Source organism: Erigeron canadensis, chromosome 4 (genome assembly GCF_010389155.1).
Source record: "Erigeron canadensis isolate Cc75 chromosome 4, C_canadensis_v1, whole genome shotgun sequence".
NCBI classification, from domain to species: Eukaryota; Viridiplantae; Streptophyta; class Magnoliopsida; order Asterales; family Asteraceae; genus Erigeron; species Erigeron canadensis.
Window position 1 is genome coordinate 32503359 of NC_057764.1, and position 24229 is coordinate 32527587.

Below are 24229 nucleotides of genomic sequence, written 5' to 3' on the forward strand. Positions count from 1 at the left end.
AAATCCTGTTGTCACATAGTATCAAGCAAAAAAATTCAATTGGCCCTATCAAACGTCTATTTAAAATCAACTTCCAAAAGAATAAGGTTTTGGCGTATGTCTAACGCATAGGCATAATGGACATTCTCATTAGCAAATTGAAAAAAAAAAAAATGAAATCTACGATTTAATTTGTCTTATGACAAGAAAGATGGAGCTAGAGGCTAATCTAAACTATATATGAATTATTATGTGATAACATTTTTGCTAACAATTTTGTGGTCTTGTTATAATTAACAGAATAAAACCAATTTGAAGTGGTTACGACACAAGCTGAATACGTTATCTATCCAATATCGAGATTGATCATATGATCATGTGAATTTAATAATATATATTCAGATCAATTGTTCTAAGGATATATCTTATAAACCATATGTTTGGCAAGTAATAATGGTGTTCTTATATATTTATTTGATTAAAAGAACAACTAAAGACCATAAATATTCTTTGGGTACGCCTAACATCAACTATCAACTAGATTAATTAGCTCTAATACAGCCACTTTATTTATTCTAGTGGCATTTCAAACAAGTTACCCTTCTTTTTATAGACATTTCATGTTTTGAAGTTTATGCGTCAATATGCTTAATTTTATTTCATTGTTTAAGTCAGATATGACTTATTATCTTTTGTTACATACAATTTACAATTAAGCTCCTAAAGTTGCATACAATTTACAAGCTTTGAAATTTTGTACGGTAAGGAGAATTGTTGTTTATGAGCTTTAGGTGGTAGCGAGGCTGCCATGCCGGTTGACTAGTTTAGCAACCAGCCTAGTTGATTTGTTTTTCAAACATATTTAAGTTATATATATATATATATATATATTTTTTTTTTTTTCTTTTTTATAGTTCTAAGTTTCTAATTCTATATGTAGGCATGTAGCGTTAGTATACGATTTCTATGCTATGCTCGACTGCTCGTATAGAAGCTAGTATACAACTTAACTAAACCCTCCAAAAGCCTCTTGCCAAATAGGCAAATAGCCCATGCGTGTAGTAAGCATTATTAATGATCAACGTTACATAGAATCAGTATGGTGTAAATATGCATTTCACATACGAATATACGATATATATTTAAAGTTAATGTTGATTCTTAAAGATAAAAAATATTATAATCAGTGACGGATCTTGATAAAATTATACCGGTGGGGGCCGGCTTAATAACCATACATGCTTCGGAATAAAATACGGATAAATTACTACTACTTAGCGAGAAAACCGGGGGACCGGGCCTCCACGGGTCCTAAAAAGATCCGTCCATGATTATGATAATTTTCTTTGTGTTTTAGTAAAACAGTTTTACTACAAGAAAAAACAAAATAATTTGGTGAGACACTGGAATTATTATCGCATATATAGTGGAGTATTTTGATAATGGGACACTCGATTGAATAATGATATGGTATGATGACCTACGCTTTGTTTCTATAATACCAATAATTACAGTATGTTTCTATATTATCTTTTATCAAATACTTACTTGCCTTTGTCACTTCAACCCCCTTGACATTTAAGAAGTTGATTATCTTAATAGAACTATTCATCAATATTTCTTATTGTTAATTACATTAGTTATATCTACAATAGTAATAATATTAGAATAACAATAATTTCTAGCAAATTCAACATAAGTACGACAATAGTAAAATTATCGTTTTTACCACCCTAGGTTTTGTTATTAATGAACATGACTTTTGAGGTTTTTTTTTAAAAAATTTTTTTATTATTATTATTTTTTTTTAAGTTAGTTTTGATTCAAACACGTTGTAGGCAATTTTAACCAATAATTTTACTCGACTTTCAACTCCCTCTTAATGAAAGATACATTGAGACGAAAAATCCATAACTCGAACCCGAAACCCTAAGAAAAACTCATCTCCATCATAAATTGACTTACAATTATAAACTTACACATTCATCACATAACTCATGTTCAATTCCAAAAAAATAATGATTTAGACCCTGTATCAAAGTATAGACAAGACATGTATTCTATATCTTTCAAAACTTACTTACACATCTCCAACATATATTCGAAATCAATATCGTTTTACATGATTTATTTTGTTGATAAAGGTGTATCATATCAGTTAGTCACTCTACTATCTAAAGACACAAAATGGCAACCGATATTTGTGTGACAATACGAGATAACCTAATCTAACATGACATATTATGTTTACCGTCGTCATCTGATCGTATACAAATACAAATATATATAAAAACACACAAGGACTAACATGTAAACCATCCAAAACCGAAAGGTTGTCAATCACAACATTTTTCAAATCAAGACAAAATTATTATCAACAACAACAACATCAAAAACACACTCTTTCTATTTCCTAGTTTCTCCCCTGCACAAAAGGAGTACCCAAACTCAAAATCCAGCTACCAACTAAATCAAAATATAAATATTTTCATTTTATGTATTCCTTTTAAATTTTTTACTTTTTCCAACTTATTCTTCTACTTCTCCGTCACCACAAACACCCTCACTTTAAAAAAAAATTAAAAATACATTTTCCTAATTGAGTTAAAATTCCCATCAACAAAAAAATTCCATTTATTTGTATAAATATTTTTTTCAAAAAAAATCCTTAGTTTGAAAAAATGCCAGCCAATAATAAAAAATCAAAAAATAATGAAGCAGAAAAAAAACAGTCATTAAGAGATCCATATGAAGTGCTTGGTGTTAATCTGAACGCTACAGATCAAGAAATTAAATCTGCTTATCGTAAATTAGCTTTAAAGTAAGTACCTTTTTTCTATTTAATGCAATTATTATATTTATTTTAGGATATATATATATATATATATATACATATATATAGTTTCCGGTAAACTTTAAAAATTAGTTAAAAATTTGAAGTTAAATAGTCTTAGGTTAAAGTTACATTTATGCTGCAGGTAAGTATATATATTTTTTGCTAGGTTAATTATATTTACTTTTTTAAAATTAAAGTTCATTTAATTTCTGGTAATTTTGTTACAATTAATTTAATAGTTTTGTTAAAATTTTTAGGTTTATATATTAGCTATTAATGCTGCATTTAAGATGATTTTTATTATTAAAAATTATTAGTTTTCAATTATAGAAAAAATTAGAGTTTATTTGTGGTTATGGTGTTAAATTAGTAATTTGATAAAAAAAATTTATGTAGTTTTGTGAATCAACTGAGTTATGGTTATATAATTTTTTAATTTTTGTTAGAAATGAGTTATGATTTTAGGTTTAGTTTTTCAAATTTTGTTAGAAATTAGGGTTTATTTGTAATTTTCGAGTAATTCTTGTAAGAGCTTTTAGGTAAATTTGTTAGAAGTAAATTAGGATTTATTTATAATTAGCAATTCAGCATTTATATATTGTATTGCTATAAAGGTTTTTGATTTTTAGTATATTTAAGTGGACCTGTGTTCGTTTTTCGAGTTTGGAGGTTGCTTTTTTTTTTTTTTTTTACCCCGGACGCATTTCCTAGTGCTCATTTGATAGATTAGAAGTTTTGTGTTTGTTACCGATACATTTCTTTCGAAGGTATTCAAATATTGGTTCTTTTTATAGGAGAGGCTGATGAAGTTTTTGTTGATAATGTATCTTAGGTACCATCCCGACAAGAATGCAAATGACCCGAAAGCAACTGATATGTTTAATGAGATAACTTTTTCGTATAACATATTGTCTGATCCGGATAAACGTCAGCAATACGACACTGCTGGTTTTGAGGTCAAGATCTCCATATTTTAGGAAATAAATCTGAATTTAACTTTGTCCACAGTTATTTCTTACCGTTGACATTTATATAGGATCTATGGATATGGGTACTCTAGTTGATGCTGTAACGATTGTCATTGATGCAGGCGGTTGAAAATGAAAGCCACGATTTGGAGCTGGATCTTTCAAGTTTAAGTGCTATGAATACTATGTTTGCAGCACTTTTCAGGTCCCTTGACATTAATACACATAATAACATCTTTCTTTTGCTTTGAGGTGGGAGGTGGCCATATCAACCCCGTTAATTATGAGTGGGTTGGTGGGGTTGTGTTTGTGTTTTATCTCAAACAGGCGAAATAAAATATTAGCTCTGAGGGGAATGGCCAAACGGGCTGAAACTCTACTGAAGTCCATTGTTAATGCATACAACCTCCTAAGTCGAATTATTTAATACTTCATACTTTTAGACAGTAATAATATTATTCTTGCGTTAATCATATATACTGTTTTCTAATTAGAATATTTCCAAACCAACCCATTTTGACTAGCTAGGGAACCTCTGCAACTGCCTATCTTGCAACCTCTACTTCCGTTTACTGATTGTTATGGTCTCTAAAGTTGAGCTTTCTATCTCATACATTTTATTACAGCAAACTTGGAATTCCCATAAAGACTACTGTATCTGCCACTGTGTTGGAGGAGGCATTAAACGGTACAGTTACTATCCAGCCAATTGCTTTAGGACAACCTGTTGTTAAAAAGGTAGGCCTACTGGTTTCTTCATTTTCCATTTTCATTTGTGTTGTAATCTTTATCAATATAATGGTATTTTTGCATCTCTGTCAGGTTGAGAAGCAAGGTGCTCATTTCTATTCTGTTACAATAACAGAGAAGGAAGCACAGGCTGGAATAGTTTGCCGAGTGCAATCATCAGATAAGAGCAAGTTCAAGGTTTGTAACTAGTCTATATTTTGATCTACTTGAAACAACGGTTTATTGACATATATATATGTATAATATATGCACACTTGAATGTTCCATAAGTTACCTTGTTTAAAGGTCTTTTCACCATTCCCAGTATGACTATACTCATACATGATTGATGTATCAAGGTCACAGTTTTTCCAATCAGGCTACATAGTGTTATTCCAGCTGAGTAAACGTTTCAGTTCTGATCCATTTACATATGAACGGTCAATTCAGTCTATGTTTTACGTATAACATGTCAAATGGGTAAAATACAAAATTTTATGATACATATAATCTATAAATGTAGTGATGTGCATGCACCACTTTCTGTTATCTTTTTAGTTGGAGTAGGCAACTAGACATATGTTTTATAGTTCCATGTTTATTTAAAGGCTACCACTTTGTGCAGCTTTTGTATTTCGATCAGGAAGAAAATGGTGGATTAAATCTCGCCCTACAGGTATAGTTATTACTGCCTGATAAGTATATAGAAAAACTTTTCTGCAACTACAAAAACTCTAATGTCATTCTTTGCTTGTCGGTTAAATATTTTCTTTGGACAATTCATTAATTACTAGATCTGGACATTCCATGTCAATAAAGAAAACTAGTCATAGCATATGGCTGCTGTAGTTTTGTTATATCAGTTCTAATGTATTACATAGTTGATTAGTTGATATTTTATTAAACCCATTGTAGGAAGATAGCGTAAAAACAGGAAAGGTGACATCTGCTGGAATGTATTTTCTTGGTTTTCCGGTCTATCGATTGGAGCGAACATCTACTTCGGTGAGTAGTTTTTAGTCACAAACTTGTGTGATTGCAACAATTGACTTGTGAATTGTTTTTCATAGTATTAACACTCTTCAATTGCTTGTCGAGTTTGCTCCAGATGGCATCTGCGAAGGATCCAGATACTGCTTTCTTCAAAAAACTTGATGGTTTTCAGCCATGTGAACTACATGAAATAAAGGCTGGCATGCATACATTTGCTGTTTATGGTTAGATCTGTGATTCATAACTTTTTAAACTATCTCAAAATAAATACGACATTTGACCGATCACTGCGTGGTAGTTCCACCCAGTAACTTATGAATGTATTGATCCGGGTTATCTGTTATCTCTAATAGATCTAACAAGTATTAAAAAGATTAACTTGAAAGGGGAAGGCTCGAGGGTTGCCCCAAGTGGCTTTTTATTGCATAAATGGTAGACAGAGGAGGTTGTCCGTGTTCGGGTTACTCGGGAATAGCGAGCCATTTTTGACTCGGATTTACTGGCCTAACCTGGATTTCTTTTGCCCGTGGCCATCAAATAGTATTAGTGGTACATATGTCTGACTATTAGTCGGATATCTGATATACCTTTTGATATTGACAAAGTAGACGAATCTTATGGGTCAGAATAAGCGTTGTCGATATTTGTAATGATAACAATGGGCCTTACTTTTGCAGGTGACAATTTCTTTAAAAGTGTAAGCTACACAATAGAAGTTGTATGCACAGCTTCGCTTGTAGAAGAGAAGGAGAGTCTCAGAGAAGTTGAAGCTCAGATCTTGTCGAAACGGTTGGAGCTTTCTAAGTTTGAAAGTGAATATAAACAGGTTGGCTAATGGTGAACGGTTTGCTTTATCAACTGGCATTGTCTGTTTTACTTGTACTAATTGTTGTATATTCACAGGTTCTTGCGCAATTTACAGAGATGACTGGCAGATATGCTCAAGAAATGCAAGAGGTAAGTGCATGACTTCTGACCTCTTATTTCGTTAATAAATAGCACAACTTCCTGGTCAATCACACGTGGATTTACTTCCATAAGAACATCTAGAACATTTGACCAGTAGTTAAAACACACTAGTGCCATGTGGGTAATCACATGTTATACATTTGTTTCCTCAAAATAATGAGATATTCTGTCAACAATCGCCTATCTGTCAATTAGAGCTTCTATTCTTAGTCAATCTTCTAAGTATTTGCCTTTTGTAGATTGATGACCTTCTTAAACAAAGAAACGAGATACATGCCTCCTACACAACGACTCTACCAACAAAGAAAAGTACCAGTGGCCGTCGAAGTAAGAGCCGCAGTGTATCAAAGGAGTCAAAAGAAGATGGCCACCAAAAGCCATCACTAAGGGATCGAGCAAAGAAGAAGAAATGGTTTAATATTCATGTAAAGGTCGACAAGAGGAAACCTTGCTAAATCTTTGTGGTAGTTGGTAAGTAGCACCATCTTCGCCACCTGATCATTTGATGTTTTAATATATCCATATATCTTCTATGGTTTGATCAGAAACCAAGGCACACACAAAACGTTGAAGGGATAATAAACCTGTTTGACAGAAACAAAAGGTGAGACCAGGCTACACATGGAAGAATCTACTGCATCAGCATTCATTGTGTTTGTACATTTCGCTTCTTTCAAATAGGATTGGCTAGGAATTTATGCACAATATTTTTCTAGAACTGGTGCTCTTGAACGAGTAATATGGTTCGTATGGAGCCCGGAAAACATATCTTCATCTGTAAATTTTTCCTTATGTTCTTTTGAATTCTTATTCTTCATTCCAAACAACATTCTGATGTAAATTTTAGTAGTTCATGAGAAAACACTATTGTATGAATTTATGACTAGATATTTGTTCAATGAAACGTGTATTTGCCAGTTTGTAAAATGTTCTGTAAATAGCAGATATAACGTCTTATCTTGTTTGAGGTACAGATTAATTTCTTTCTTTTGTTAATGCATTTCATTACAGATAAATCTCTGGATGATAAAAAGAGATGTGTAGATTTGCATAATCGGAAAAGTTTGTTTTAGGTCATTCTGAAAAAATGACAGTTATATTTATTCAAGTTAACTGGGGAAAACAAGCATTTCTATCAGATGTATGCAACTTAGTTGGGGTATTTCACACCTAATGAGCTTTGATTCGAGACATGTAGAAACATAACAATGCCTGACTGTTAGAAAGTGTGTTTCAGTTACTGGACGGTGTTTTGGTAAAAATGGTAGTTCGGTTTATAAATTAAATTTGATATATATAAGTTTAAAACAAAGAAAAGTTTGTGAAAACCTTATATGTTCTATTATGTTGGGAGTTGGGACCTTAAAAAATAAAGGAAATATGGTGGTACAACACATCAATGATCAATTAATTTTCTACATTCCCCAACATTATGCTCATATCAACACATTTGAACCCACGCATTCGTATAAGTTTCATTTACAACTTTCTGAAATTTACATGATTACAAGTCAGCTATTTTTCAAGGTATATCTCAAATTTTCTACATGTTTATTGTTTTGATGTTTAATCATTTTTATGATACAGTTCACTTTTGAAACCGGGATATCTTGCGACCAATTTCAAAATTTATTACACTCAACCAACTGTAGAATTTTATCAATAATTAATGTGTTAAATAGAGTTGCAAAGACAGCATCCTTATAATAGTGATCCAAATTTTTTTTTTAAGTGAGGGAGCTTAGAATGATCCATTCATACACCAACACTTAGTGAATTATTACAACTCATGTGACCTTTTGAAGGATAATGGGTCAAAATTATCATATTTAGTTTGATGTCGTCTGGCATTAAATGCTGATGAAACTGTAGAGAGAATCATGTACTGAAAATCCTCTGATAATCCAAAATGAGACTATGATTTGAGTTTGGGATTCGAGAGGCGTGGCAAGCCTTATACATTAAGTCACTGAAAGAAGCTCATAGACTTCACAAACCAATTTGAGTTCTACTATTATCATATCATTAACAAGCTAATCCTGTGTCCATTTCTTTTCAAAAAATCACTAATTCACTACTCATTTACAATTTGTACTAAGCTTCGTGTGAGATAATGGTAGACAGAGATGAGAGAAATTACAGTGAAAATGATGAAATATTGATTACAGAATTACTCGTCAGACCATTTCTTTCGAACCATTTCATCTCTATCAACGAATCGTTCAAGCAGTTCCTTCTCTTTCAAAACTAAGCAGTTTGTATCCTTCCCAAACCAGTCATAGCGTCGCTTGGCAATGTAGTCATATATCGCATCTCTTATTGGAGCTGGTACAATCATAAGAGTGCTCAATGCAGAATATGGAAATGGCAAGTAAGAAAGAACCTTCAATGCAGCTGCAAAAAGATATAAATCCGCATGTTAGAACTTAAATATGAGCTCAACCTTTTGCTTCATGTGGTTATTTCTGTTGTAAACCAACAATTATTCTTGTGAAAATTCCAAAAAGCCACAATAGATTTGCATGTCTGAATGTTTTTAACAATTTGAGAGCAAAAATAAACTTGATCATTAGTGCATTACCATGGTGATGGTTCAAAAATCAACCTCAATTCCAGGCATCTTCTATTCTTGTGACTCATATTTATATATCTAGTAACAACTGTGTAATTCTTTAAAAAGAGCCTCGTCATTGTAGGAAATGAGGAAAATTGTTCAAGTTTTCATAGTTCTTTTTAGGATTCTTGCAACAGATGGCTTTTTAAAAAGAAGTTTAAAAAAAAAATGTCTATCAATCCACTAAAATATTATTCAGATCCTGTCTGTTATCTGCAGTGGCAAGGAGATATCATTTTTAGATGCGTATAATTAAACTAAGAGTGCCTTAAATTTGACAGAAATCCCATGAACAAGGTCTGCCTAATAATACCAGGGTCTGCTCATCTTTTTTCAGTGGTTGCCGCCCATTAGCCTTCTTGATGGTGAAAGAGGCTGAACATACGTTTAAACAAGAAAAGTATTAGTATAGGAAGAGTTATCACCAGTAGATCCTTGGTGGTATTCATAAGGTCCTTCAATGAACAGAAAACGACGCAGAACATCCTCACGGTCAGCACCACAAATTCTCATGTATGGTTCAGCAGCTTTAGATTGCAGGCAACAGAACTTGATTTTCTTATCTTTATCTGCCTTAATCACAAATTTTACCCCTAACATAAAAAATAAAATAAATTAGAGGTTAATACAAAAACTTCTTATGAAGGGATAAACTTCAATGAGAAGGAATGTAACAATCATTTTGAGACACCAACAATGACTGGGAGCATTAAGCATAATCCCTTTTTTCATTTTCTTCTCTTTTTTTAGCTCAATAATAACTATAAGTAACCAGATAAATAAGGGCACTAGGTTCTTCTTCAGATTTCACCACTACATATACAAAATGCAGGTCATGCAATAACATATTAATTTCACTGTGGAAGAATGTAACTATAAGTTTGAGATCTTGTCCGACATTGATAGCAAATACAAAAGGTTCACTTAACTTGTACGCTATTTGGACCCAGGATAGTACAATCACATTTCATGTTAGGTATGACGAACATGATTGAATCATATAGTATAACAACAATAACTTGCGCAATAGTTTAACGGCAAGATATGAAGAACCAAACTGCATAGATGTATACGAACTAGAATCTAACAAAGTTACTCCAAAGTCCAGACTGGAACATCATGAAACCATTTCGACCTCCTTGTAACATATACAAAAACTGAATCCTATAGCTAATAGATATTGTTAAGATCAGATGGAAACTTCCATTGTTCCATCCAGTTTCAAAAGCATAGTTACACGAACATTAATAGGGCAGCTATGCTGAGTAAATCAGAACTATCTCTAATCATCACTTTTCTCTAAGCTACAGCATTAGTTAAGTAAATGCACTAACAAATCACAAGCAAAAAAGAAATATACAAACGATGGAAATATATAACGAACCTAGACTTTCATCAAGTTTTTATAACTCAAAGAAGAAGAAACAATTTCAACCTCCAAATTACAAACTATGATCAAACAGTCACAGTAAACTGAAATTATGATTTCTAACAGTCACAGTGCCCTACATTTCTGCATTATATCATCAAACACACATAATATTTTACCAGCAACCTATAATGAACAAATGTAATAACCAAACTAAACATTCACAAATGTTTATCGAATACGATCATCGATTAAAGCATTTTCAATCTCCATATAGTAATACTTAGTCACCAGACAGAAATAAATTGTGAATATAATCCTATCCAGGCCACAGGAGCATAAAATAGATACAGATATAATAATAATAATTATTATTATTATAATTTCAGCATAAATATATCTAACAATATAATAGCGAACTATAATGAGCTAGATAAACGAAAACTAACATGTGATTTATGAAAAAAATAATCGATAACAAACCTCGGTGACAGAGATGGCAGACGCCGTCGAATATAACAACGCGCGGCTGTAGAAGCGTCGGAGCAGCACCAAGCTTCGCACCGGTAACCGGAGCAAATTCATCATCTAAATCATCATCATCATCTATCGCTAAATCAACCGCAGCACCGCCGGAACGAAACTTATCAGGTTTCATGGCGGTCGCCGGAGCTAAACTCTCCGCCGCTAAACCACCGCAGGAACGAACGATTTTTGGCGGCGGCGATGAGAAGAAACGTGATGAGATCAGCGTTTTTGCCGCCGGGAAACGGCTTCGGAAGAATCGTGACATCATCGCTGTCGGTTACTGATTGTTTAATCACATTTACCGATTTACTGAAGTGACTTTGTTAGAAATGTTAAAATGAAGTTTCTGGAAGCTTCGTGTGATGAGAAAATTATACTGTGAAAAATTTTCAAGTTGAGAAAAAAAAAATGTAAAATAAAAGCATAGAAGATGAGAGAAAAAAAAAAGAGAGAGAAGAAAAGAAATAGCACTAGTTATTAAAAGGGATAAGCATTGGTAGTTTCGTAATACAAGTCTACAACAACATGGTCCAAAACGAATAATTTTTTTTTTTTTCATTTGATCACGTGGTGACGGAAATGTGAGAGCGGTTGCATCGTACAAGAGTTGTACAGATGATTTGCTCTCATTAAAAAAGGGAAAAATCCGGGTGCAGCTAGCAACAAGACGTCACCAGCACTCATAGCTGCAGCAATACGTATATTTACCCCTATAAAAATATGAAGATCCAAGAGTTTGGTTATCTTTTTAATGACGAATATACCAATACTAGAATATGTCAATATACTTGTATGTTAGGCTGTTAGATGTTGAGTCCACTGATTCACTTTCTGACTTTGATGTCAACAAGTTATGTGTATTAGATGATGTTTGGGTTAAGCCATTAGTCGAAAAGATGCATTACACATGCAAAGGATCCATACATTTAGATGCATGTATCATTGAAGACATTGCTTCAAACGAGTTTTATTAATATGTTGTGACAAACTGTACTAATCGGCCAAGGATGAAAACATTGCATTCGCTTTGGTTAATGTCACACCTCTATGGGTACGCAATCCTTGTGTGTAATTTGTGAAAAATGAACAGAAGACGAAATACTTGACTCAGATTCAATCCAAAGAGTTTATTCACCCAATATGCTTAAAATGACAGGAGTAAGTCAATTATGTAAGAAGGTTGAAGACTCCCACAAACACTTATTCTTTGAGTGTGATTGTGTAAAACTGTGAGTACTTGTTGGAAATCTGGCTCAAACTATAAATAGAGCGGAAGTCTAATATGAAGTACCAAACACATGGAATGGTATAGTGTTGCTTATGAGTAAGATGAAGCACAACAATTCAAGCTCCTCTTTGTAAAACTCATTAGCATAAACTACATCATCATGACAAAAACATCTATTTCAGTACTAATATACACTAAGATCAAACATTAAAAATGTGATATAAAGTACTGTAATTAACAATTCCAAGTCAAGAACTATGATGATTTTCAGATGCGCTTTAAGTGGTTGATGCAAGTTTTGTGCAGGACGTCAATGGGACGTTATGAAGAAGATTCATGTTTTGCTTTAGGAACAAACCGCCATAAATCCACAGCTATGTCAACATCTTTTTTCTTGTGAAATTTGTATAGTTTTGGCAGATCATACCGAAGCTGGGAATTCAAAAGCTAAGCTAAGAAACTTATATAACATAACTTGTTAATAAAGAAGGTTAAAGCAACTGTGAATTACCTCACACAAGACCTCGGCACTGCTAGCATTGAAATCTCTCAATGCTGCTCTTTTAATATGCTGCAATCACCACAATAGGTTTTTTAATGATTCAACTTACTTTTTCACAAAGAATCAGATGTTTCATCAAGTCATCATCTTCTAATATGTTGACTTAATAAAAGGAATACAAAAACCTTTTAACCATGCAAAGTAAACTTGAGCTTTAATTGCAGTCAAGTAAGTCTTATGAACACCTAGACCAATTTCTGCTTTAGGATGTCTTGGGAAAATTGAAAAATTCCTGTTTCCAGAATCAGACAACCTCAAAGATTGCAGACTACTGTTTTGTGCGTAAGTGCTTTAAGGTCTATTTTAGAGGAGAATAAAAAGGTGGATTTGGCATCGGATCAATATGGGTTGGGTCATGTCATGTCAGACTGTCAGATTGACCCAAAACACTTCTATCTATCTATTTTCTGTTTTATAAACAATGAATGTGTATCACAAAAGAATCTATACTATTGCAACATTACTATATACATTTCTTCTCGATGCGCAAATTAATGTGGTAGGCATTTAACAATACACTTGAATGACATTCGACCAACTGAAGCATTTGTCATGCTTCTTGCTCAATCAAACTTTTTGATATTACCTGCTTGACCGGTTACAAAAACATAACCCACATTAACCACTCAGAAGTAGATGGGCCAGAACATCATCTCTAAGACTATTTGTGATTACTCAAAAATATTAGAGAAACTACTTTTAATTGTTAAAAAATTTCTTATAATAAGTGCCTGGTCAAAAGTTGTAATTTTCATTTGAAGCTACACAAAATTCGGAAGAATGAATCTAAAAGCATAAATGGGGACTTACTTCTCTTGTCGTTGTCTTGTGCAATGAATAAACAGCTTGAGACGCAACCTGATATGTATGCAATCATTATATATTATTACAAGGAATCGAGAGCTGAAACATGACTGACAAGTTTGCAGCTAATTTCGTTGATTTTATTTTTACCTTTAATGCAACAGACAAAAACTCCATGTCAGCTCCTTTGTTTCGTGTTCCAAAAGGAGGGTTCATCACAACGGTATCAACGATTTGACCTTTAAAGATTACATCAATGTCAATCTTTATATGCCACTGTAAACACAAAGTCTCCATATACATACGCTATTTTCCACTTTGTCAGTCACATATCTAAATTATTTATGGTATAAATAAACTAAAAGGATTCACTATCAACAAGTTCAGGCTATTGAATATGAGCACTGTCAGAAATGCAATTAATGGGTATTGGGCAGAAAATGTCACTATACTAGTATACTAACATCGGCACTCATGCTTTATCGATATGGATATATTTGATAAATGTATCAATCCTGAAGTAGGACAAACTAAGATACAAAAAGTGGTCATGCAAATAACAGATGCGTAGATCAGAAACTCTTAATGTGTCATACTGTCATCAAATATGATAAGATGTCATAAAAGGTGTTAGCACGGTGGAGAAGAGAGAAGAGAGACCTCGCCAATTTAAGTTCTTGATTTCAGATTGAATTAAACCCAATTCAACCTGATATATCACAATTCAAGAACATATCAGATAAATAGTTGCTTAGATTGATTAAGGGGCTCTCATGATGTCGAAATTACCTCCAAATCCTCCGCATTAATCGACGCAATTTCAAGGGACTCTTCATCAATATCTACACCTATGACATGTCTATTAAACACAAAGCTAGCATCAAATTACAGATATATAGAAACGGTCCTCTATGATTACTACAAAACTCGAATAGACGAATATAGAACACAAAATCAGAAAGAAAAACAAAGCCAACTAAATGTAGAAAACGCAATAGAAATATTTGTAGAAGACATACTCTGCATCCAAGAGAGTGGCAGCTAGACCTAATGTGCCACATCCACATCCAAAATCAGCCACTACTTTACCGCTCACATCCCCGAATGAATTCTCAGCCTAGTCCAAGAAAAATGTAACAATAAAAACATGTATTCTTACCAAGCCATAAATGTTTGGAATATATGAAGTTTATTGTATGCATCCAACTTAAAAAGCTTCTATTGTGCGTATCAAGTATCAAGTTTCGAACTTTGCAAGTGTATGTACAGGGGCGGTACCACATGAGGGGCAAAGGGGGCAAATGCCCTCCTCAAAATTTAGATTTTGTCATGTATTTTTAAATTTTTCATCGATTTTAAAAAATTTCTTATAGGTTTTAAACATTTTGACCCCTTTTATATTTATATTTCACAGATTTTTTAATTTTGCCCCTTGTGAGATTTTTTTTCCTGGTACCGCCTCATGATATTTTTTGCAGACGAGGCATCAACGAAAGTTATCAAGTCAACAAATGCCCCACCGGAGCATACAATAGCAATATTTGAAAGCTGTTACACACGATATCATATTTAAAGTCGGATAGATACAATAAATTTCAGACTATAGTTAGATACATTTCCAAGAACAATTAAACTAGGGATGTGATCATATGATTTGTACACAACTTCTTTCCTTTTTAATTTCATATATTTGTGAAACTATATATGTCAACGGTCAACCCCAACCGGCCTGCAGGTAACAGACCGACCCAAGGTTATTCAAGCTTACTTAATTGGCCGCTCAACCAAGTTAAGTAATATCCAAATTATTATAAACCTAGAATGAATGAGTTAAAAGGTAATAAGTACCGTGAATAGCATACGAGAAGCAATGTGAGGTCCAGTTGGATACTGTTCCAGCTCAAGCTGTGAATTAAATCAGATATACAGTTTTATTATGTTAGTTCAAAAGTGTATGCAATATAATATAACGTAAATTAGTAGAAGTATAATAATAATAATAATAAGAATACCTTCGGATTATCAAATTGTTGAAGATTGCCAAGTAAACCTTCTAATTGCTTCAGCTTCATTTTTTAACTATTTATTCTTCAGGTGTAGTGTCTGTAAAGATTTTCAGTAACGTAAAATGATGGATGACCTAAAATGATGGATGACCATTTTCCCTTTATTTATATATTTATATATATGCCCTTTTAAAATTGAAAATTGATTGTTTTATCCCCTTCAAATTTCTTACTGTAATATTCTATTTTTAGATTCGATTGTTTAGGTTTAAATTAAAAAGTTCCATAAGTTATTAAAAAATATATTTAATTCATAAATTATCAAAAGCGTTAGTTTATTTGACTTAATAAATAAAAAATAAGTGTATTGATTTAATTCAAAGAATATTATTAATTTAGTCACTTTATCAATTCAATAACTTAATGATCTAAAAAACAAATAGCTCTTAGTATACTTAATTACTTATAGGTGTAAATAAGACGAGACACTTCGCAAGCTACCAGGATTTGCAAATTATTCAAAATCGCCTCGGCCTGAGCTCGAGTAGATTTCCGAGTCGATCTCGAGCCTCAAATAGCTTAATCGAAAAGCTCGCGAGCTTAATCCAGCTTGTGTTATTTTACTGTTTTATCCTTTAATATTATATATTCTTTACATAATTATATTTTACCCATCCAAATGTTAATCCATTTGAGGTCAAAGATATTGAATCATGCTTGAAATTATCAAGTTTATAGGACATTTGATTTTAAGTTTTAGTATAAAACAGGGTCATATAAACCGAACGAGCTTAAAAATGTCGACTAGTAAAACAAACATAAGGGACATTTGATGTTTTTGGGCCTAAACAAGTGCTAGTGAAACCCAAAAACCGTTTGGGTAGGGAAAAAAAAAAGTTTACAAGCCCATAGTCCCATACCCAAATTGTATAACCACATTTTAATCAATCCCGATTCCCAAACCTGCAAAATCATTCCTTCCTCCAGATGGAATCTGATCTCCACCAAACACCGGCCAAAACTCCCATTTCTTTGTAAGTTAAAACTCCATTTTACAATTTAATCATTTCTTACTTATTATTATGATCTACTACTATTGGTATATTTGTTTAATGATAAACCAGGGCTTTTTGTATTTAAGTTAGGTTTTTGTTATTATGTGAAACTGATGAAAATGGTAAATTCTCTATGTACAATATTTTAGTGCTTAGCATAATCCTTAAATTTATAATGAAATTATATCAATGTAGTTAGTTATAAGTTCGATCATAAGATTCTGTATAGTAAGAAAACCATGACAGTGTAGTACGTGATTTATGTTCTTGCTAATAACTATGCACTTAAAGTTTTTTTTTTCTTTCATAAAAGATGTAGTTTAAGGGTATGCTTAGTTTGAGATAAATGGCCCGTTTTTCAATAAAACTGTAAAACAGAACTCGTATAAGAGAATACGCGTTCAAACTGCCCTTATGAAGGAAAGTTATCGTAGAAGAGAGAAAACTCACGTTTCAGAATTGTAACTAAGAGTCTAAGAGAGTATTTGGGATTGCGTTTTTAAGTGCCCATAGCTTACTGCATTCGATATCATATTTTAAATGCAATAAGCAGTTTATGAGTGTTTGGGTAAACAGCATATAAGTGACTGTGTGTATTTTATACAAAAAATGCACTTTTATAATAAGCACTTCAAAAGAATACTGAAATAGGCTTGCCTTTACAGTTTCTACTTTCTACTATCTTTCTTGCTAGAAATGCAAAGATGTTTTTGTTTTCTGAATAAAACATATGAACACATTTTCAAAGTTTTCATTAGATTTCTAGAGATAAAAAGCACCCTTTAGTTTCTTGGAAAGATAGAGATGGAAAATCTGACAAGGTGTATGGTACATTAATGTTTGATTGTATCTTAGGATGGAGAAATCACGAGGTCGTGGAAAAAACAAATGTTTCTGGACAGAAGATGAGACGGAATTATTAATTGAGGTTCTTCAAGAAATGGCTTCTGATCCAATATGGAAAACAGTTACTGGTTTTAAAAACAATTACATGGTTGAGTTGCATAGGAGAATGGTTAGCAAAGTGCCAACTTTTACAAAGCAAGTTTCACCTCATGTCGAGTCAAAAGTAAAATGGCTAAAGAACAAGTTTAATGCTATTTGTGACATGGTGAAGCAAAGAGGATGTCGATGGAACAATGTGAAGCAAAAGATCAAATGTGACAGAGAATGGTATATAAGTTATTGTAAGGTAAGTACTAAATAATTACTCCGTTCCTCCCAATATAATTGTCCTCTAATTTTTAACTGTTTCAAAATAATTGTCCACTTTGAAGAAAATACTTAGCTATACTCGACCAAATTCTCAAACTTTACTAGAATTATAGTTATTTTAGTAGGGAAAGCTGTAAAAATGGTACGTTTTTTAAAGAGTATGTTATTCTTTTGGAACAGAGGCGTATATTTTTTATATGTCTATTTTGTTTGATGAGTTATGTGGGTTGTGATTTTGTGTTAAAATTTATCTGTAAAAGGTTCACAAAGAGGCAAAAGGATTATGGAATTTTGAATTCCCATACTTCAACCAACTTGAATTGGTGTATGGAAGGGATAGAGCCAATGGTGCAATTGTTGAAGCTAATGGTGATATTATCCCCAAGACTGAAGTTGCTATGATTGAAGGAAATGGTGATGCAAGTCACGATACGGAAGTTGAGCAGGATACTGAAAGTGAAGACGAGTGTATTGGTGAGTCGGATGATTCTTCAGATGATGATGAAGAAGAAAATGGCATGCAACATATGTGGCAAACAACTCCACCACCTGGATTCATTTCAAGAAAAATGCCCATGCAACGAAATACAACACCGTATAAGGAATACGGGATGGCAAAGAAAAGAAAAATAAACCTATCATCACATGATATTGGGACACGGTTAGATGAAATAGAAAGTAATTTCCGTGCTTTTGCAGAAGGTTTTAATGCTAATTTTGCAGTTATGGCGAAAGCTATCGAAAATGCTATGACAAATGATAGCATCCGTCTAAAAGCGGAGTCAGAAAAACTGAAAAATGTGATTGCTGAGGTCATGAAACTTAACCTTTCAACCGATGATGTATTCAAGGCGGCTGAAATATTTGCTGCCAACAAAATTAAGATTGATATATTTTTTAGTATTCCTGAGCAATTGCGAGTGTCTTACGTGATAAAAGCCTTTAATACTAATTTTGCAAATAAGGCAGATGATGCGGTAAAGGCTATTACAGAAGATAATATCCGCCAGAAAGCTGCATTAGGAAAACTGAAAGACTTGATTGCTGAGATGATGAAACTTGATCTTTCAAACGATGATATATTAAAGGCTGCTGATATATTTGCTGCAGATAAAAGTAAGATTGATGTATATTTCAGTCTTCCCGAGCAGCTGCGAGTGTCTTACGTGAGCAGGCTAATCAAGTAATTAGATAGTATGTCGGTGTAATTGTACATTGCTAAAACCTTTATGCTCAGTTCTCGAGTTCAATTTTTAAAGAAATGAGAAGAGAAGAAGAGAGATGAATGGAAGAGAAGGGGTGGATTTTCCATCGTTCCCAATCATCCCAAAAATGGGATGAAAGTTTCTTGGCTAAAATCCATTGTATTCTCCTTCTAAATCTTTTCCTTTCTTTTCTCTTCTTCTCTTAAATAAAACTTAAGAACACAACTATTTTTAAGATCCTTCACAATCTTTTCCATTCCTTCCAACAAAAAACTCGAGAACTGAGTGTTAGTTCCTAGGGATGGGTTCTTGAGTTATTGTATAGTACAAGACTACTACAAGTAACTTATTGGGTATAGTTTGGAATTCAACTGATTTTATGTGTGCACTTTTTAGATTCAGCTAACCGTTTTAGTATTTCCTTTACCTTAATCGAAAGATTGTTGTTAAACGTTCACACATTTGTCTTGGATTTATAACATATCCATCCATATATATATATATATAATATGACACCTAGCCAGATACTTTTTCATCAGTAAGAGTTGGTAATATGGTAAACGTTGAACACCAACAGCCAAAAAAGATTATATCATATTATCAGATTTTGAATGTTCAAATCATAGCTCATTAGCTGTGTTATAGACGAAGCAAACTTTCTGAAGGTGATGACAAAGTGAAGACTTTAAACAACATATCGATAGGTAACATAACGCCCAGCTGTTTCACTTGGTCGGATAACTTTCACAACTTGACCACGCTTTAACCCATAGTAACGTGCTATTGGATCAGTAACTTGCATTCTAGGTAGCTGCATATCATCAAAACAATATGAGGAATTAGGGACATGCAACCATAAGACTTGAAATAGAAAGTTATTAGTATTTGATTATAAGTCAAACAATTTTGATTAGTTAAAGGTATAGTCAAATGTTGCATTACTTTCTAACAGAATGGGCTTTAAACCGACCTGTGTTTCTTTGACAGTGTATCTTTCCAGCAAAGTCTTCTTTTCCTCATTTGTTAGAACCTGGTGCTCAGGAACTAAAACATGATCTTTAACATTCACCAACAACTCTGCCTCCTATAATCCACAAACTTGAAAAAGTGTAAGGATCATTACTAACAGACTCAATAACCATTATTGAAAACTGAACCAACATATCGCCCAACAGTTCAGTTTTCATCATAGCGAACAGAGACAAAAAGTCGCTTCCCACAAAAAGTCAATCAATTTTACGGCACCAAATGCAGGACAGATTAATGCACAAAATAACTCACTTTCGGTCTCTTTTATCAGAAGCATTTATCATGTTAAATGCATAGTTTAAGAATCAAAATTTAGTATATTCTCGAGTTTTTTGGTTTATGCTTTTCACATTGTTAACATACTGGGGAAAAAAGCCCAGGGTAGTTAAGAAAAGACAGATTACTATTATATTAGCAAAAATAGAGTTAATGTGCAGATAACCAGAAAGATGCAACAGAGATCAGAAAAGAAAAAAACTTCATAACATTTTCTAAATATAACTAAGACATATTACCATCTAATTGGCTTATTAATATAATGAAGTTAGTTATATTATTATCTGGTGATGATCTAAAGCAAATCAAAACCATTGTAAATTATGAATCTATGAAACACCGGTTAAATAACATCTACCGATCCAAAATGGTGAAAGCACTATAAATTACCTGGAAAACTTCCAGCTGAAACTTGGTAGCTATCTCACTCATGCAGGTTCGGGCAAAGGGTGTCAGATTTTCTCGAACAACCAGTATTGCTTTGAAAACATTCTCTGATTTCATACGTTCAGTATATGTCTTCAAGGTCTTAACACCAACCTTTGGTTCCTCTGGGAAGAAGACGTATATCTGGAACATAATTAAATCCAACAATGAGCTAAAGTGTCGAAAAAAGATATATGATGATATGTAGAAACATTAACTGGTAATTTCATACCTGATCAGAGTTATCATTGACCTTGGTCTTGCTGATAATGAGATCTTCTCTTTTCATGTTCTCACCATATTTGCGCATGAAATCATCTCTTTCAATATTGATTTCAAACTCTCCAACCAAATAACCTCTGTCTCTCAGCATTTGCATAACAGTTTTCCGAATCCTAAATAACCGCCTAATTTCCTCTTCCGGTAGTGCCATCCTTGTACCTTTTTCTGTATCTATATAGAGTTTGCATATATCATACCATTTAACCAAATAGACAATCAGAAGAATAGATGAAAGACATCACTAGTCGTACAAATTGGCGTAAAAATCGATAAGATCATACAATTTACATACGGAGTATATACTTTGCTAGAATGATAACATCAAATACAAAATTTAACAACCTGGAATAACTAAAAAATAATTTTCTTCCAATATGGCTAAAAGAAAGAAACACAAAAATTGAAACTGAGTAAATGACCAAAGAAATATAACATAATTCATCAATTTTGACAATATGGGATAATCTAAAGTCACATTTTTGGCCTAAATTTTCTAACAGAACTTGTAAAAAAATGCTACGAAAGCATCTGGCGATAACAAAAACTAACATTATTACTTACTGGTAACATATAACATAAGCCCGTGATTGTAATTGCACAGCATACGGCCGTAAAATCTCAGGGTTTATCGGGAGAGCTCCAAGTTCAATCAGAATATACCAGTTTAAACAGTGCACTTTCATAGATATATATGGATCCAAAACAACCAGCAAAACAGTCTTGTCTTAACACTCAAATTCTCACACAGGCGGTCAATTATTTATAAAACAATGTTTACTTAATCCGGCTAAGATTTACACTAATACTCGATTGCTTAAACAACTAACAGCCGTAAAATCCTAAGAATATACTTACACAAATTCCACACACACTGATTTTACAAACCACTAGGTAATAGCCTAGTGGCCACCAGCCGCCACTTTCCAGGATATCCTGGTTCGAGTCTTGCCAATTGAGATAATCAGGAGATTATTAAGTAGTTGAGATTCACCTAGACACTAGCCTAGCTGCGGGATTAGTGGGTACTAAATGGTACATGGATCAGGGGTCCCATCCAATTACCTTTTTTTTTCACACACTGATTTTACAAACGAAACTAGCAAAATCATAAGCGCACATGGCGAGTAGCTAGAGATTTATTTACAACAAATAATAAGGCGAATTAGCGAAATAGTCTCTTAAGTATTTACCGGATCATAAGAATAATTACATGCACGTAGGTTTATGTAAATCATAGGGAATTGAACAGATGAAATTTTCTCTATTCAGAGTATTTCGTGAACAATGGGTGCGATTTAATTAATTTACTGTTGTTTAAATCATTAGTTAAGAATTTTAACAAAATAAACGTACAATGCAGGTGATGATGATTAAGCCTGTCCGGCTGGCTACCCGTATCAACTTTCGTTGATGATGAAGGTATTAAAAAAGTTAACTTAAATACTGTTTGTTTTTCGTTCGATATACAATTTCATTGAATTAATTAATGTTTATGGATACATTGGGCTTGGGCCGAAATTAAAGTGTTTTTTCTTTCTTTTTTTTTAGGATTTTCCTAACGACAAAGAGTTGTTATGTATAAAAAAAACTTGTAGCATTCATATCAAAAGTGTGGTCCTTGAGTTTTATGGTAAAAATACAACTAGTTTAAGTCCCTTAATGATAGCATCAAGGGTTGTCATTCAAAAAAACCCTAAATTCATTTGCATATATGTGTTACTATTGTACCCGTGTGATGCACGGTTTCATGGTCGGATCTTGCATGAAAATACCGAGCAATGCCCCTGACGGTCCAAAAAGTTTTAGTGTATATATATATATCATATTTATGTATATTATCAAGGGTGATGTATATTCCGATTTGCATCACTATATATGATAATTGTTGAATGTTTTGAAGTCAGCTAGCCAAGTCCATGGGGCAAACTATGTCAATAATTTTGTTTAATAAAATCGTGTGTGAATACATAGTTTAAAGAAAATAATACCTAGTTATTAAAAAGGAATATTCTGATATGCATCATCATCTTCCACAGTTTTAAAGTTGACCTAGTTTTGGACTAGACCAATCTTGTCACCGGATTGAAAACCGATTTTTGGTTATAGGTTAAATCAATAAAGTTTTACAACTTTCTCCTAAGCTCTTGAAAAATGATTATTCTAACTTCTAACTTATAATAAGTTTATATGCACCTCTGAGGAAAATTTTCTTGTATAAGGGGTGTAGTAGGATTGTAGGAATAATGTAGGATAGTACTTATATCAATGCTTAAATAATAAAAATAAATAAAAAAAATCAATCATTCATATAAGGCTTGAGACTCGATATTAGCCCAATCTATATTGGGCCAGGCTTTCACCAGCTCAAACCGATGTTATTTTATCCGTCAGGTTAATTTTGTGCCACTTTGGAGTTTGGACGGGAAACATGAACGGTTTGGTAGGTTGGGGTGGGTTAGGGTAACTTGGCAAGTCTATTCAAATGGTTCAAAAAGGGGACCCATTGATCATAAACCCATATTTGACGGGTTCAGTATTATGGACCCAATGGGTGCTGTTGTTCTGTAGCCAATTTGTCAAGAATAGGAACAGATCATTTCAGAAATACATGTGGTATTATTATTGCACATGGCCAAACCCAACACTCAACCAATCCTTTGAAATTTAACCATTGTTGGCTATCATCATCCATACATATATATATGTGCCACTAAAGCAAATGGTAAAGTACTATTTGCTTCCGAAAACTTTGCATTTACTTTGTCCAATTTCTATACCATACAAATTAGTGTAGATGTGATTGTTGCATGCCATACATACAAGTAATTATGGTTTATTTTCTTCTTTTTTATATATTGTAGTGTGGTATTTGAATATTGTCAAATAATTCACATGGTTCGTATATATTATACAAAATGCAGCTTTATATTAAGTAGTACATTGATTCATTGATTCTGCTAGGCAAGTCCGTTACCGCGAAGTGATTTGTATACCCAAACTTTTGACTAATATACACCGAATTATCATCCTCTTAGTGCATATGGTACATTAAATTAAACGTGTAGTTCTGATGTATATGTCAACAAGATTTTTCCTCATACCGGTAGCCGAATAGTGGAAATGTGCCTCACGAAAGTAGAGATCGAGAATTCAAAT

At 33.0% G+C, this 24229-nt stretch overlaps 5 protein-coding genes across 7 annotated transcripts; 2 read left to right on the top strand and 3 right to left on the bottom strand.

Moving 5' to 3' along the window:
* The first annotated feature begins 2397 nt into the window (after positions 1–2397).
* Positions 2398–7401, top strand: LOC122595288 (chaperone protein dnaJ 16). Of its 3 annotated transcripts, none has more exons than XM_043767628.1 (12): positions 2398–2800; positions 3648–3771; positions 3906–3988; positions 4410–4521; positions 4606–4710; positions 5138–5188; positions 5428–5517; positions 5621–5729; positions 6183–6331; positions 6409–6462; positions 6714–6945; positions 7020–7401. In XM_043767628.1, the coding sequence occupies exons 1-11, from the start codon at positions 2661–2663 to the stop codon at positions 6927–6929; spliced, it is 1233 nt and encodes a 410-aa protein (XP_043623563.1). In that variant the 5' UTR covers positions 2398–2660; the 3' UTR covers positions 6930–6945; positions 7020–7401. The 3 variants fall into 3 exon arrangements, with proteins under 3 accessions (XP_043623563.1, XP_043623564.1, XP_043623562.1); XM_043767629.1 differs by having other exon boundaries at positions 7070–7401; XM_043767627.1 differs by having other exon boundaries at positions 2400–2800; positions 6714–7401.
* A 1095-nt stretch (positions 7402–8496) lies between these two features.
* On the bottom strand, positions 8497–11426 carry LOC122597793 (uncharacterized protein YuxK). The gene is made up of 3 exons (XM_043770363.1): positions 10941–11426; positions 9514–9681; positions 8497–8868 (listed from the first exon to the last, which is right to left on the bottom strand). The coding sequence occupies exons 1-3, from the start codon at positions 11251–11253 to the stop codon at positions 8645–8647; spliced, it is 705 nt and encodes a 234-aa protein (XP_043626298.1). The 5' UTR covers positions 11254–11426; the 3' UTR covers positions 8497–8644.
* A 796-nt stretch (positions 11427–12222) lies between these two features.
* LOC122596630 (rRNA N6-adenosine-methyltransferase METTL5) lies at positions 12223–15706 on the bottom strand. The gene is made up of 9 exons (XM_043769243.1): positions 15592–15706; positions 15428–15484; positions 14599–14696; positions 14369–14438; positions 14240–14288; positions 13730–13818; positions 13586–13633; positions 12725–12784; positions 12223–12645 (listed from the first exon to the last, which is right to left on the bottom strand). Exons 1-9 carry the CDS (start codon positions 15649–15651, stop codon positions 12535–12537), a joined length of 642 nt encoding a protein of 213 aa, XP_043625178.1. The 5' UTR covers positions 15652–15706; the 3' UTR covers positions 12223–12534.
* Positions 15707–16549: 843 nt separating this feature from the next.
* On the top strand, positions 16550–19515 carry LOC122597807. Its single transcript, XM_043770382.1, has 3 exons — positions 16550–16619; positions 17496–17832; positions 18116–19515. The coding sequence occupies exons 1-3, from the start codon at positions 16573–16575 to the stop codon at positions 19040–19042; spliced, it is 1311 nt and encodes a 436-aa protein (XP_043626317.1). The 5' UTR covers positions 16550–16572; the 3' UTR covers positions 19043–19515.
* Positions 19516–19648: 133 nt separating this feature from the next.
* LOC122598660 (DNA-directed RNA polymerases II and IV subunit 5A-like) lies at positions 19649–21238 on the bottom strand. Its single transcript, XM_043771248.1, has 4 exons — positions 21024–21238; positions 20756–20935; positions 20031–20144; positions 19649–19871 (listed from the first exon to the last, which is right to left on the bottom strand). The coding sequence occupies exons 1-4, from the start codon at positions 21222–21224 to the stop codon at positions 19746–19748; spliced, it is 621 nt and encodes a 206-aa protein (XP_043627183.1). The 5' UTR covers positions 21225–21238; the 3' UTR covers positions 19649–19745.
* Between the last annotated feature and the right edge of the window lie 2991 nt (positions 21239–24229).

What these genes read in the sequence shown, in the direction of transcription:
- LOC122595288 (XM_043767628.1), top strand. Translation starts at nt 2,661, where the DNA reads ATGCCAGCCAATAATAAAAAATCAAAAAATAATGAAGCAGAAAAAAAA. An exon ending in ACGACACTGCTGGTTTTGAG is followed by an intron (nt 3,772 to 3,905) that starts GTCAAGATCTCC and finishes TCATTGATGCAG; the next exon opens with GCGGTTGAAAATGAAAGCCA. An exon ending in TGGAGCGAACATCTACTTCG is followed by an intron (nt 5,518 to 5,620) that starts GTGAGTAGTTTT and finishes AGTTTGCTCCAG; the next exon opens with ATGGCATCTGCGAAGGATCC.
- LOC122597793 (XM_043770363.1), bottom strand. Translation starts at nt 11,253, where the DNA reads ATGATGTCACGATTCTTCCGAAGCCGTTTCCCGGCGGCAAAAACGCTG. An exon ending in CTGCCATCTCTGTCACCGAG is followed by an intron (nt 9,682 to 10,940) that starts GTTTGTTATCGA and finishes TTTTTATGTTAG; the next exon opens with GGGTAAAATTTGTGATTAAG. An exon ending in ATACCACCAAGGATCTACTG is followed by an intron (nt 8,869 to 9,513) that starts GTGATAACTCTT and finishes ATCTTTTTGCAG; the next exon opens with CTGCATTGAAGGTTCTTTCT.
- LOC122596630 (XM_043769243.1), bottom strand. Translation starts at nt 15,651, where the DNA reads ATGAAGCTGAAGCAATTAGAAGGTTTACTTGGCAATCTTCAACAATTT. An exon ending in CTTCTCGTATGCTATTCACG is followed by an intron (nt 14,697 to 15,427) that starts GTACTTATTACC and finishes TTCTTGGACTAG; the next exon opens with GCTGAGAATTCATTCGGGGA. An exon ending in TTAATGCGGAGGATTTGGAG is followed by an intron (nt 14,289 to 14,368) that starts GTAATTTCGACA and finishes GTGATATATCAG; the next exon opens with GTTGAATTGGGTTTAATTCA.
- LOC122597807 (XM_043770382.1), top strand. Translation starts at nt 16,573, where the DNA reads ATGGAATCTGATCTCCACCAAACACCGGCCAAAACTCCCATTTCTTT. An exon ending in GCCAAAACTCCCATTTCTTT is followed by an intron (nt 16,620 to 17,495) that starts GTAAGTTAAAAC and finishes ATTGTATCTTAG; the next exon opens with GATGGAGAAATCACGAGGTC. An exon ending in GGTATATAAGTTATTGTAAG is followed by an intron (nt 17,833 to 18,115) that starts GTAAGTACTAAA and finishes TATCTGTAAAAG; the next exon opens with GTTCACAAAGAGGCAAAAGG.
- LOC122598660 (XM_043771248.1), bottom strand. Translation starts at nt 21,224, where the DNA reads ATGGCACTACCGGAAGAGGAAATTAGGCGGTTATTTAGGATTCGGAAA. An exon ending in TCAATGATAACTCTGATCAG is followed by an intron (nt 20,936 to 21,023) that starts GTATGAAATTAC and finishes ATTATGTTCCAG; the next exon opens with ATATACGTCTTCTTCCCAGA. An exon ending in TTCAGCTGGAAGTTTTCCAG is followed by an intron (nt 20,145 to 20,755) that starts GTAATTTATAGT and finishes TGTGGATTATAG; the next exon opens with GAGGCAGAGTTGTTGGTGAA.